Raw genomic sequence first — 13,745 nt, forward strand, 5'->3', positions numbered from 1 at the left:
CTTAATTGAGACCCCTTGAGAAAGTATGTCTCTCTGGGTTCCAAGAGTCGCTTAATTGAGACCCCTTGAGAAAGTATGTCTCTCTGGGTTCCAAGAGTCGCTTAATTGAGACCCCTTGAGAAAGTATGTCTCTCTGGGTTCCAAGTGTTTGAGATCACACCTGGCTGAGAAAGCACAGCCCTTCTCAGTCTATCCTCTGTCTCACTCCCCCAGCATTACAGAGCCCTTGGGGCAGAGGGTAGCTCCTCATCTCCAGAGAAACACATGATAGTGCAAAGACAGGAGAGTCACACAGGAACAGAAAGTAACTCGAAGAAAATGGTTTTTCAGAAGCTGAGTGAGCAGCACCTGCCAGGTTGTGTGCAGTGACTTGGCCATGGCTGCTAAGGCCCAAGAGACCCAGAACACTCTTTCCAAGGGGCCTCTTGGGACCTTATAATCATTCCTAGTGGCTGGTCCCTTGGAGGCACCCTGCCTCAGGCATCAATGGAACCTGCTACTAATTTGATTCCCAAGTACCTGGGCCTCACACCCCTCTCCACACCTCTCCACCTGCTCCAGCAGTAACTTCTCCAATTGAGGCCCCTTGAGAAAGTAGTTTCCTCTAGGGCATTCTCACTCCTAACCACAGAAGCTTGATCATGACTGACTCACACAACGCTTGCTTTTCCCAGACATTCTGGCAGTGTCCTCTGAGAAAATAGGGGTTTCACTATCTACTTTTTGGTGATTATTGGAGTCCTGTGTGGTGCAGTCTTCAAAGGGAGGTTCCTTCCCACTAGGCAGATAACTGCCTGTTGGTGAGAGATCTGGTATCTCACAAAAACTGTTTCTGAACCAGGGACTGCCCTCCAGCCCAGCTGGTATTCCTTACATCAAAATTAGTTGAAAAGAAAATCTAATCAGAATTGGGGTAAGACCAAAACCAGACTCTCACTTCACCTGGTGATTCATTCATGATTTCTCCAGTGAAAGTGTAACAGACCCAGGTAGAGAGAGCCTGTCATGGTCACGTCATAGACACACGCTGGACTCCTGGTGGCAGACCCCCCTGGTGGCCAGGGCCACAATCGGAGCCAGACTTCTTACCTCCCTTACTCTGGGATCATGTCCCCCATCAGCACAGCTGCTGTGTGTGAGCGAGTGCAGGCCCCCGGGCAGTCCAGGATATTTCTGGGGCAGGTACCAGACCTCTGTTTTCCTGTGGATTCCACATACAGAGCTGGCCTGGGGAGGCCTGCTTGGTCCCTCCTGACATGAGCGTGCAGACTGGCTCTCCCCTCAGCTCCAGGCCTGGATTCTGGCCCCACTGAATGTGCAGTGTGGGCACTTAGCGCTGCCTTTTGGGAGCTGCCTGGGCCGTAGTCGCAGGTTCCTGGTGGCCCCAGGGGCCGTGTGGCCCCGGGTCTGCAGCCATGGCTGCGCAACTCCTCTTCAGGCTCACTCCCTCATCGGGCTGTGATGCTGTTGGGGTCTGTGAGGGTTGCTTCTGTCTGTCCAGCACTTGGAACATTTGGATTCAAGAAAGTCCTGCACTGCTAAGAATGACCCCTGGCCAACCTTACTTCATTTCTCTCCATTAGTTAATCAAGCCTTCACAAGGTGAAGGGCGGTTTCCTCAGGGTGGATGTATAGGGACTAGAGAACATCTGAGACCTGTTGCTAGGAATTGGGACAAGAATGATGCAAGGGCTAGCATGGTTTTATACATACCCAGCATTATACATACCATGGAAAGATTTACAACCTTAGAGTAGAACACATGTGACACAGGACAGTCATGGAAGGAGAGTCCCTTCTACCTGGAAACCTAGACAGACTTTTCTTCCCGAAGCCCTTACACCATCTGGGGAGCCACCTTGAAAGTAACATGGGAATGCTGATTATTTCCCAAGGCAGCAAGACGAGGCAGCCTAGGGAAAAGAATTTTCAAAAACATTTTTCTCCCATTGTAACTATTTAGGAGAGCAGCAGGATCAACTTAGAATTTGATAAGATCTTGACCTCAACACCCTCCTCCTGCAGTGGCGGCCTGGGCCTATTGAATGGTCCCAAATGGCTATGGTCTCGGTTTAGCATCTTGCCAAAGAGGGGATAATGCCTGCGCTCACTGTACCCTCACCTTGTGCTCATGGGATGTCAGCTGGGTCATGAGGACAGCCTGTGTTCCGTAAGCCAAGGACCTTGCACACATCTGCAGTGGGGCCCCCAGCCCAGAGCAGAGGGGTTGGGAGGGGGGCTTTGCACCATCTCTGCCTGCAGGTTATCAATTGGGGTGCCTATGTTTGTGACTTCTCACTGATGTGCTTGGTTAGGGGTGCCAGTGTGAATGTTAAGCATGAGAGCATGCCAGGGAAATCAAGCAGCAAGAAGTGGTCTTGTGACTCCCAGAGTGAGCTCTGAGGGTTACCTGCATTGTTGTTCCGAAGCAGCTTGTTAGAAATACACACTTCCTGGGCTCTGCCACAGATTCTGATTTAGAATGTTGTTACATGTCCAGTGAGGTTTGAGAACAGGGTCTGGTGGCTGGCCTGCACCCAGAGGTTATGTGGAGAATGTCTGCAGGACAATGTCAGGGATGAGGCTGCAGAGCGCCCATCGGGACCCCAGCTGCTTGCGTAAACACAGGCCTGTATCCCAGCTGCCCTTCTGAGCAAGGTCTGGGTTTGAAAGGCCCTCGGTGGCCTCTGCCCACATACTTTCCCTCTCTCATCTTGGGGTGCAGGTGGCTTCTCACATCTTCAAGCCTGTGTTGCTGTAGCTCTGAGGCCGGGGCAGGGTTGGAATGAGCAAGATGAACCAAAGATGGGTCAAGCTGAGTGGGAGACAGTTCTACAAAATGTTCCTGAAAGAGCTCTTCATCCCCTTTCTAGAATGTTGATAATGGTGACTCTCGCTTGGACTCCAGTGAATTACTGAAATTTGTGGAGCAGAATGAAACTGCCATCAACATCACTACCTATGCAGACCAGGAGAACAACAAACTGCTTAGGTGAGTGGAGTCGAGGGGTCTGGGAGTGGTCCATGAGGCGAAGGCTGGTTAGGAAAGGGGATCTGAACCCCTTCCTCCCTACAGGGAGCAGCCAGTGCAAGTGAAAAGTAAAAAGCAAAATAGGAATTCTGTCCTGGTCTATTTTGTGAACATTATGAACTAATATATTGAGCACCCCTGGTATCTGATCAAGTAGTTATTGTTTTTGGCCAGAACTTGCAAGCAATGGAATGTAATCTTAAAATAAATTATCAAGGTCACATCAGAGCAAAAGTGTTTCTGAGTATCATGGGTAATGTTTTAATGGTTAATTTTCTGAAGGAATTACATTACTGTATTCTTTAACTGCAAGTCTAAAATAGCTTTAGTTCTGATTTTTAAGATAATTGGTGCTATTTCACATAGAGAACCCTAATTGTCACAAATGAGAGCCTGTCCCTGTCCTTTTCTGATATTATTCGAGAGTAAATATTAATAAAAATTAACCCCTAAGAAACTTCTGGTGTGGTTCCAGTACATCAGCAAGAATTAAAAATAGGAACAGCACCTCTTTTGTTCAGAAGAAATAGAAAGCATGAAGCCCAGATTCTAGAATGATTCTTTCTTTGTAGTCCAAGACCTTACAGTATAATATTTGAAAATCCTTCATATTTTGATAACTTGAAATTAGATAATATTTTACAAGTTCAGTGTTTGATCTTCCTAATATCCCAGTGAAGGAGGCCTCCCTGTCCTCATTTTACAGATGAGAAAACAGGCTCAGAATAGTTGAAGAGCTAGCTCAAGGCCGTTTGGGTAGGAAGTGATTGAACTAAGGCTCAAATCCAGGCCAAGAGGAGCATGAGGGAACTGGGGTTCCATAAAACTTTTCTGAACATACGTTTATCTTTCTAGAATAGTGATAATGACGATGCCTGCTTGAACTCCATCACACATTCCATTCCTATCATCTATTCATCTCCCTTCTGTTTTGATTTCCCTAGTTTGGTTGACTTAACCAGTACCATGGGGAAAGGCAATTGCTCATGGAAGGTGCATAGGCAGTGAGAACATTTGTCAATCAAAGTGGACAACACCATTCAAGAAACTTTAGTCTTCTTGGGTGCATTTGAACAGTGTGAATAATCTGACATCAAGTAACAAAGTAAAGGTTGGATGCTTACAGGAGTCAGGATGGATGATGCTTGTGGGAAGGCAGTGCAGAAAGTTCTTCAATTAACAGTCGCCCCCTTGGCCTCCTGGAGGTCCCAGATGTATGTGATCCCAATGTTTAGTTCCTTTCTGTGGGAGTGAAGCTGAGGTCTTGCTGACATATTTCTCCTGTATTTTGTTCCAGAGGGCTCTGTGTTGATGCTCTCATTGAACTGTCTGACGAAAATGCTGACTGGAAACTCAGCTTCCAAGAGTTCCTCAAATGCCTCAACCCGACCTTCAGTCCTCCAGAGAAGAGTATGCTTAACCTGAGAAATATGAAGCTGTAGGGAATGGGGGCCTTTGGGGAGGGCCAAGATAAAGATACTTGATGGAATTTTCCAGAGCTTGCTAAGAAAATTTCCTTCCACAATTCTAGACTGGGCCCTAGCCTATCATCTACATGCTGAGGTTAGCGTCCAGAAATCTTTGGATCGATGGCATCATTTACCCAGATATGTTGCCTCTGAAGGATAAGCCGAAGCAGGTCTTGTCTGAGAAAGGGGTAAAGTGCACAGACGGTAGCCAGCAGGTCCTGTTCCGCCCTCACCCTAAACCGATGCCCCTTATTTCTGGTCCCACCAGAGTGTGCCCTGGAGGATGAGACGTACGCAGATGGAGCAGAGACCGAGGTGGACTGTAACCGCTGCGTCTGTGCCTGTGGAAACTGGGTCTGCACAGCCATGACCTGTGACGGTGCGCTGTCCCTCAGGCAGGAGGAAGGAACGGCGGGGAGAGAGCGACCTTTGTGAACCCAACATAGGAGAAGTCAGGGTGGGGATGATGGAGAAGAGTGCAGTGGCCAGGAGCAAGGAAACCGGGGAGCAAGTCACAGACTCCAGTTTGTAGTGTAAGAGTGCCCAGTGGGCCGCATCGAGGGCAAAGCACTTCTGCCAGATGCGTTAAGGTCAATACTCATTCCAGAGGCTTGGCAGAAGAGAGGTTTAAGATGCAGGGCAAGGTCAGATGTTGATATGAGATTGGAATAATAAGAAGAGTAACAATAATGATAATGAAAGCAAATACTTAGAGCTGCATGCCAGGCACTCTCCTATGCACTTTACCCACTTAATCCTTAGAACAGCTTAGGAAATCCTCTATGTGAAAACTCAGGTGGTTGGAAGACAAAATGACTCCTCCTTGCCATCCATACCCAGCAGAAAAAAGAGATATGTTCATAGGCCCTCTTTGAATTAACAGACTCGGGTAATCCCTAAGGAAAAAAAGGTTGAGACATGGTCAGTGTGGGTTGAGGAGATAGAGATGTCAGAGAAAATTGGGGGGACAAGTGCAGAAACCACATGGCATGTTGGAATGATGCCAAAGATCAAAAGAAACTCTTGAATCAGAGCCAGGTCATAGGAAAAAAACAGGCACCATTCAGATTAGAGGAAAGACAGTGGGGGTGAAGCCAGGTCTAGAATGGAGAGTCACATTGGGTTTGAGAAGAAAGGTCAGTTGGCAAGAACCAAACCCAAAATTTACACCAGATGGGGTGAATTTAAAATTAAATCTTAAAAAAACTGAGACAAAGCAGACTGGTCTTAGGATCATGTTCAGGGAGGTCAGATAAGATGATAACTGGGAGACAGAGGTCAAAGATCCAGAAGAGGTGATTCTAGATAAGAAGCCTAGGCAGCAGCAACAGTACCAATGGAACTCAGTCCTACCAGGGGATCCCTAGTCTGTCACTGCCCGGGACCAAGTTTCTTCTCAGTGTGGAAAGGCAAGAAGCCAACACGATTCCAGAGACAAAGAGCAGGAAGAGGCTGTTCAGAAACTTAGAAATTGCTGGAAGTCAAAACTGTAAGTCAGGGTAGCCAGGCTAAGCACACAGTACCTACTGAAGCCAAGAGAGAACATCTCAAAATACGACCCAACGTGCCCCAATCAGGAAGCATCCTGTATTTATCTTCCCAAAACCCCCTGTGGTAGCTCTCCACACCTAACTGTGCCTGGTCTGGCTTTGTAAGGGTAGCCATCCATTTCTAAGACACAGGCAATTGTTAAATCGCTGGTTTACAGAATAAGCATGCCCATCTGGATAATAAGCCCCATCACATGCATCAGACAAACCCAAATGATCGCCTCCATGAGACAGTGCCCATTTCCACAGCCACACTGGACAGCTCGTCCTCCCTCTCCGGGTGGCCCAGGTTCAGGGCCCTCTGTGGTATAGTATAAAGAGCACTGGAGATGGCAGTGCCCCAAGGTGAGCCTGCCTTGGTGTGTGGGCCATGGATCTGAGAGGACATTGTAGAGGCCGCATTCCAAAGTCAGTACCTGAAAGGCAATCTGGTCTTAGATCACAAATCCCAACGGGGCAAAGAAAAAGGGGCGTCAAGACGTGAAACCAGGTGGAGCCAGAGCTGAGGGAAACTGCCGTGAGGGGCAGATTAATGCCAAACTCGAGAAGGCATGGTGGAGCGGTGTTTCCTCACAGCAAACACTGTTCTCGGTAAACGTAGATTCCCTCCCAAACCTACTGAATCAGAATCTGCAAAAGGGCAGCTCGGGAACCTATGTTTTTAGGATGTATTCTATGATTTTTTCTAGCCACCCTGTAAATTTGGGAAACATTGCTAGATGCAGTGGTTATCAACCCTGGCTGCACATTAGAATCACCTAGAGCCTTTATAAAACCCTGGCGCCCAACAACAATTAAATCAGAATCTAAAAGTAGAATTTAAACAATTGTATCTCAAAAATTTCTGTAGGACATTTTGCGGGTGTGGAAATGGTTGAGAATCACTGGCCTAGGATCTTCCTGAGTCAAGACCCAGATACTCCCCATAGCTTTCCCTGCAGGCCCTGCCCCTGGCATGGCTGCGCTGGAGGGGGGAAGGCTCCCCTGAGGCCAGAGGAAAGTGAAGGAGATTGCTTTGTTCACAGTGTTACTCTGAAGGTGTCCTTTGCACTGGGACACTTCATATTCACAGAAATGCAGGCAGTTCACCCTTCCTTCCATAGGTTAAATGAGAGAGGAAATTGAGAGCCTACAAGGTAGCTATTGGTGGGAGCTGAACTGACTTCCCTCAGTGACCACTGCTCTGAGCTTTGGTTCTTCTTGCAGGAAAGAATCAGAAGGGGGCCCAGACCCAAACAGAGGAGGAGATGACCAGATATGTCCAGGAGCTCCAAAAGCACCAGGTGAGTTGCCACCTCCATGCTGGCTCAGGATCTGCTGACCACTAGGCCCTTCCACCATTCAGATATTGCCTAATGCTGCATGAGAGCAAGGGGCCACTCTGGTCCATACAGTAAGTCCTGAATGGTAAACCCACAGTATCAAACCATGATATAGACAGTTCCCTGATGGAGTCCTTCCAGGGTCCAGCAGGTCCCAGCAGATGAAGGCTACAGCTTGGTAAATTGCTTTATAGGTAAGAATTAGGCAGGTGGTGATCTGCAGATAGGTTGGCAGTGGTTTGCAAATGAGCAGGGTCTAAAGCGGTGTTACTGTTTCCTGTCACGAGCAGTGCCCAGAGCCGAACACTAGGAGCTCCTTGGGGGCAATGAGCAGGAAATTACATTCAGTAATGTGGACCACAGCAGAAAGGATCTCAGTTAAATGCCAAGCTGGTTAGAAAACAGCCTGGGATTGACAAACCCAGAGAACTTAGAGGTTCTGCTTCCTGGAGACTTGAGAAGATAATAAGAATTCTGTTCAGGCTCTGTGTCATTAAGTTGAAGGCCTTCTTGGGAAAAAGGCTCTTGGCAGAATAACGATTCACTGACATACTTTTGGTAAGGGCTGGAGAGAAAACCCGGATATGCGGGCTATAAGGGCCTGTCTTCCCGCTGCCTTACCGTGTAGTTAACAAAGGATATTGGGCCTCATGTCACCTGTCTGCAGACTGGGTCTGGTATACAAGCCTTCTCTCTGACTTAAGTTCTGAGGGAATTTAACAGTCACAGAGCTACTCAACTATTGAGATGAAGTATTTGACTCGAAAATAATTAAGTGCTCAAAAATAATAATTGCTCATATTTATTGACGGTTTTTAATATGCATTTTGTCACTATTGTCACTGATAACGTAGAAACCTCCTGTCAGTTTTTTAAGCCAAAGCAGAAGCTCCTAGCCTTCTGTTTTTTTTCATATTTCATCAGCCTTGAGTCTCCAGACAAGTCTGACCACATAAAAGAAAAAAAGAACTTAATAGGAATTCCTTTCCTCTGGGGTGGGGAAATGATCAGAGCAGACAGTGGGGAGTGAATTATAAGAGGTAACAGTTTTATGTGTTTTATGTGAGTTCCCTCAGAAAGCAGACGCTAAGGCAAGGACTCAAGTACAAATAGTTGATTTAGCAATCCTAGGAGACACCAGAAGGGAGTTGGGAAGCCAGCCCAGGAAGGGAAGGAAGCAATAAAGAGTGTATATCCAAGCATGTTACCGCTGTAGGCGTGTGGAGCTTGGTGCTGCTGTGGAGGGCTGGGACCAGAGTTCATGCCTGAGGGGGAAGGGAGCAGGGGTATTCCTCCACACACTCCCAGCCGCCATTGGCGAGGGCCGCCAGCAGCAGCGTGAGCTCCCGGGCATCTCTGGCCTGCCAGCATGTGTGGGCAGAGCCGGCTCCAGCAGCCAGAGGAAGTCTCAGGCAAAGAGGGGCAGGTGTTGGCAGGAAGAAGCCATGCCAGTGTACTGAAATGCTAAGGGGGCTATGGATGGGAAACCAGCAGTGTCTGCTAAATGCCAGGCACTGTTGGTGTTTGTTTCCTAATTAATTTTTTATTGAGATGTAATTTATATACCATAAAATTCACCCTTTTAAAGTATACAATCCAGTGGTTTTTAGTATATTCACTAAATTATCAACCATCACTACTGCCTAATTCCAGAACATTTTCATTATCCCAGAAAGAAACCCCAGGCCCATTAGAAGGGACTCCCCATTCTCTCTTCTCCCAGCCCCTGGCAACCACTCATCTACTTTCGAACTCTGCAGGTTTGCCTATTCTGGACATATACAAATGGAATCATACACTATATGGCATTTTCTGTGTGACTTCCTTCACCCAGCATAATGTGTTCAAGGCTTATCCTTGTTACAGCATTAGTCAGGACTCCATTCCCTTTCATGGCTACATAACATTCCATTGTATGGATTTGCCACATTTTGTGTGTCTGTTCACCAGCTCATAGATATTTTGGTTGTTTCCCCTTTTTGGCTATGATGAATTATGCTGCTGTGAACATTCTTGTTCAAGTTTTTGTGTGGACATACGTTTTCAGGTCTCTTGGGTATATACCTAGGAGTGCAATTGCTGGATCATATGGCAACTCTGATTAATCTTTTGAGGAACTGCCAGACTGTTTTCCAAGTGGTTGTACCATTTTACATCCAAGCCAGCAGTGTTCCTATTTTTCCACAAACTCACTGCATTTGTTATTGTCCATTACGTTTTATTTTAGCCATCCCAGTGGGTGTGAAGTTGCATATCGTTGTAGTTTTGACTTGTATTTCCCTAATGACTAATGATGTTGAACATTTTCTCATGTGCTTACTGGCCATAAGGAAGAATGGCTTCTTTGGAGAAATGTGACATGTTGTAAGACATGGTGCTTTATTACCCTCATTTTGTAGATGAAGACATTGGGGCACAGTTTTCATAATTTGCCCGAAGTCCCCCAGAAAGTAGCACATCCATGATTGAAGTTCAGACAGTCTGCCTCCAAAGCCTGTTGCTCTTAACCCCTCTCGGGGCTGGGATTTTTGGAACATCTTGTAGTACTTGCATTTAGTATCCTTTTCTTCATCTTTAAAATGGGGATAATCATGGGGGCACCTGGGTGGCTCAGTTGGTTGAGCGACTGCCTTCGGCTCAGGTCATGATCCTGGGGTCCTGGGATTGAGTCCCACGTTGGGCTCCCGGCTCAGCGGGAGGCCTGCTTCTCCCTCTCCCACTCCCCCTGCTTGTATTCCTGCTCTCGCTGTCTCTGTCTCTGTCAAATAAATAAAATCTTAAAAAAAAAAAAAATGGGGATAATCATGTCTGACCTGTGGTTTCATAGGTGTTCAAATGAGCTCAGCTCTTAATTCAGTGACAGCCCCTATGTGACCATGTCAAAAATAAGACGTGATCTTTGCCCTCAGGTTGTTCTCATCCACAGGAGAGACAGACAAGTAAACAGAACTAAAATTTAGCAGAAGCATGTCTCTGTCGATGCTATATAAAATCTTGAGTACTAGATAGATGCCAGTGATTTTTTTTTTTTTTTTTATAATTCACAATGCTTATTTTCTCCTGCTTCTCAAAGGAAACAGCTGAAAAGACCAAGAAAACGAGCACCAAAGAGATCTAAAGAGGAGGCACTTGGGAAGGGTGTCCAGAGCCTGGCACCTTCTCTTCCACTTCAGCGCTGAGTCCAGTATATGCAAGTGTCTGCCGCAATCGCCCAATCACCAGTATTTGCTTGTATAGCAATGAGTTTTTATTTTGTCTATTTGTTTTGCAATAAAGGAAATGGGGGTGGCTGGCTAGGAGGGGAAGGGCCATAGCCTTCATTTCTAGGAGTGCTTTGAGAGAAACTGTACATGGTGCTCAGGGGCTGGAGACAAGTAAGGAAACTGCATCAGGCTTGGGAGAGGAGCGGTCCCAGATCTGAACCCCAGTCTGCCACAGCTATAAACATGCTGCCGGGAGTGCAGGCAATGCCAGACAGAACTTTGCAGGCTGCCCCAGAGGAGGGGTTTGGGAAGCTCACTGGAGAGGAACACATTCTGCGTCCAGCCCTTCCTGTTGCCATCGGCGTAACAGACCTCCGGCGTCTGAGCCTCTCATGGCCCCAACCACTGCCTCTAGCTACACAGCCATCCTTGTTACCCGGTGTCCCCTAGACTTGGGAGTTTCTGGGAGGGTATACACAAATGATGCAGATACTTGTATACTTTGAGCCCCTTAGAGACCTAACCAAATTTTAAACTTCTTACCAAAGGTGCTATTTTTCTGGAAAACTTTTTTTGGCAAGTTGATTTCATTCTTCAATTATTATCATTATATTATTGTTGTTTTTTAATATTTTATTTTCTTGACTAGAAATTAAGCTTTTGTAATTATTTTTCAGTAGTCCTACCATTTCAGGGGTGGGAGGGTTTGGGGTTCTTTCTGGTGCAGGGACCGCTATAACCCAGACTCCACCCACCCTGCCACATATTAGATGCAGCTCAGAGTTTTGTCCCCCTGGCTTCCCGTGGATCAGCAGTCTGCCAGCGGGTGCCTCAGGCAGAAGCCAGGGGAATATGAAGCGTCTCCCTACAAAGCTTTTAAGGTCCAAAAAGCTAATTTGTTTCCATTTATTCTGATAAGTTCATGCAAATCAGTATTCCAAAGGATGGAGACAAGTGTAGCCAAGCAGGGCTTAGCCTATCAATATGCTCTTTGATCCACCACTAACTAGGAGAATGACTTTGGCCCTGTCTCTTCCTATTTCTGGGCCTCAGTTTCCTCAGTGAGCAAGTAGGAATGCATTAACCTTTCAATTTGATAAATTATAAATTCTGAGGTTCTGATAATTGGTCCAGAAGGATACAGATTCCTATGATTTTCCTTCTCCTTAGGATAAATGAAACCTTACTGTTACAACAAAAGGGTCAGATGGCTACAAACAAGATGACCAAATCTGACCTCACTCCAGAGGGCTGCACAGGTTGTGCTGTGATGTAGAGCCCTCTTGGGTAAAGTCTATCCAGGAAGAGAATGGGAAAGAGAACCACTTCACTTTGCCTTCACTTTTGCGCTCCATTCTTAACCTTCTTGGAAACAGAAGTAGCATTCCCTCTCAAGATGAGGACAAAAGATGGTTTCACATTTTAAAGAGGTGGCGGGGGGCGGGGATGGAAATGGAGTCTTCAAACTGTGATTGGGAAGAAATTTATCATTCCTATCTTTTGGACTCTGTGATTATTAACCCCACTATTTATCATGTTTAAGATGCACTTGGAAAAACAAAGATTAAACACTTGACATAAGATCTCATTTTCAGAAAGCAGATTACAGACCATGAGAGGGAAATTAGGTAGATTGCACTGCCCAGGTGACTCTGAGAAAGTTGTGCTTGAATGTGGAATTCCTTCTAAACAAGTTTCCTTGTTCTTCTTTGAAAGGAGAACATCCCATTTTGTTTAGAATTCTGAGCTTTTATATGCATCCCATCTCATTTAAAAGCTCTCTTCAAGCCCCACTTGTGCATGCTGAAATGCACCTTCCTGTCCAGTTGCCTTGGAGAACTCCGAACAGCACACCTTGATTGAGTTTTGCCAGCCCTTGGACACTGAGGGAGAGCACAGGAGTACCAGTTTGTTTAAAGCTAGAAGCCAGAGTGTCTCCTCACCAGTTACATTCAGGACAGTGGTTGCCATCTAAGACTACCCAACCCTGCAACATGGAATTCCCAAGAGCAAATCTGCATTCCTCCTGTAAATAGGGCCGCTATTGTCTGCACCATAGAATCATACAATCTGATGACCATTCATGGAAAGCTGCTAAATAGCCTAGTTTGGGGAGTCTTGCATAGAGCTTTGCATGGAGCAAATAGGATTAAACCAGGTTCAGTTCCTCCAGCTCTCTACAAGCACAGGGCTTAGACTGCAAGCTTCCTTGGGCTTTCTCAGTGTGTATATGATTTTATTAACATATTACGGCATCTGCTAAGATTCAGTGTTCATGGAAACCTTCTCACATGCCATGACTCTGGACTCCATCACTGTTTTTGGAAAACAGGGCTCCTCCACCTGCTAATAAGCCCATGTGGACAAATCTGAATGTCTTTCCTTTACACTTAAGTTTTTAAATAATCAAGTTTCAAGAAGCAAATTTGAACAGGTTTCTGTTGCCTATGTGTTTGTGAAATGTATTTGTATTAGTAGGCTTCCATATTGCATTTAACTTGTTTTTGTAACTCCTGATTTTTTTTTCTTCCTTTATTTTTTTTTGGATACTATTGATAAATAAAGAAATTAAAACAGTCATTATATTGTTTTCCTCCCCCCACCCCCAATTAAGATCAAACAAAGTTGTGAGAACATTAACCATTTACCTCATAAAAGTGGATTTGGCCTTAAGGAGCCTTAAAAGAGGCCTGAAGAGTTTCTCCTAATCTGGGACTGCCACTGGGAGGGCAAGTTCACTCAGGGACAGATAGAACAAGTTTACTTAAAAGAATCCTGGATGGTGGGTCTGGAGTAGGAAGTGATGAGAAGTCAGGGAAGCATTCCTATACCGGGAAGAGGTTAAACTAAATGGCTCCTAAAGCCCCTGAAGGTCTTATGAGACTGGCTGTTTCTTATGAAACCAAGAAGCCAAGTAAACCTGGGAAAGTGACACAGGGAGCCAGGCTCTGGCCAGACGCCTTAATGGCTTCTACCCAATACATATCCCATAAGGATAAACATTGCTGAGTGAACTGAATGTTGGCTAGTTAGAACCCTCTGTTCTGCTCCATCTTGGAGATGTATAACCAGTACTTGCTTTCCACCTCCCTGTCCAAGTCATACAGCTACTGTGCACTCCACAGCCCCAATAATTCTGTCTCCCAAAACAGCTCATTCCAGTTGATGAG

General features: G+C 46.0%; 1 protein-coding gene across 1 annotated transcript in view; it reads left to right on the plus strand.

The window, feature by feature from the left end:
- The window catches only part of FSTL1 (follistatin like 1), a 52,761-nt gene extending 39,606 nt beyond the window's left edge, over window positions 1-13,155 (plus strand). Inside the window, exons 7-11 of the mRNA XM_035000074.1 lie at window positions 2,874-2,992; window positions 4,329-4,441; window positions 4,769-4,879; window positions 7,257-7,333; window positions 10,446-13,155. Coding sequence (XP_034855965.1) covers window positions 2,874-2,992; window positions 4,329-4,441; window positions 4,769-4,879; window positions 7,257-7,333; window positions 10,446-10,490 — 465 coding nt within the window. The 3' untranslated portion in view covers window positions 10,491-13,155. The remainder of the gene's footprint in view (window positions 1-2,873; window positions 2,993-4,328; window positions 4,442-4,768; window positions 4,880-7,256; window positions 7,334-10,445) is intronic.
- The last annotated feature ends 590 nt before the right edge of the window (window positions 13,156-13,745 follow it).

The sequence above is a fragment of the Mirounga leonina genome, unplaced genomic scaffold (genome assembly GCF_011800145.1).
Source record: "Mirounga leonina isolate KUSES-001 unplaced genomic scaffold, KU_Mleo_1.0 Mir_115, whole genome shotgun sequence".
In the NCBI taxonomy this organism is placed as follows: Eukaryota; Metazoa; Chordata; class Mammalia; order Carnivora; family Phocidae; genus Mirounga; species Mirounga leonina.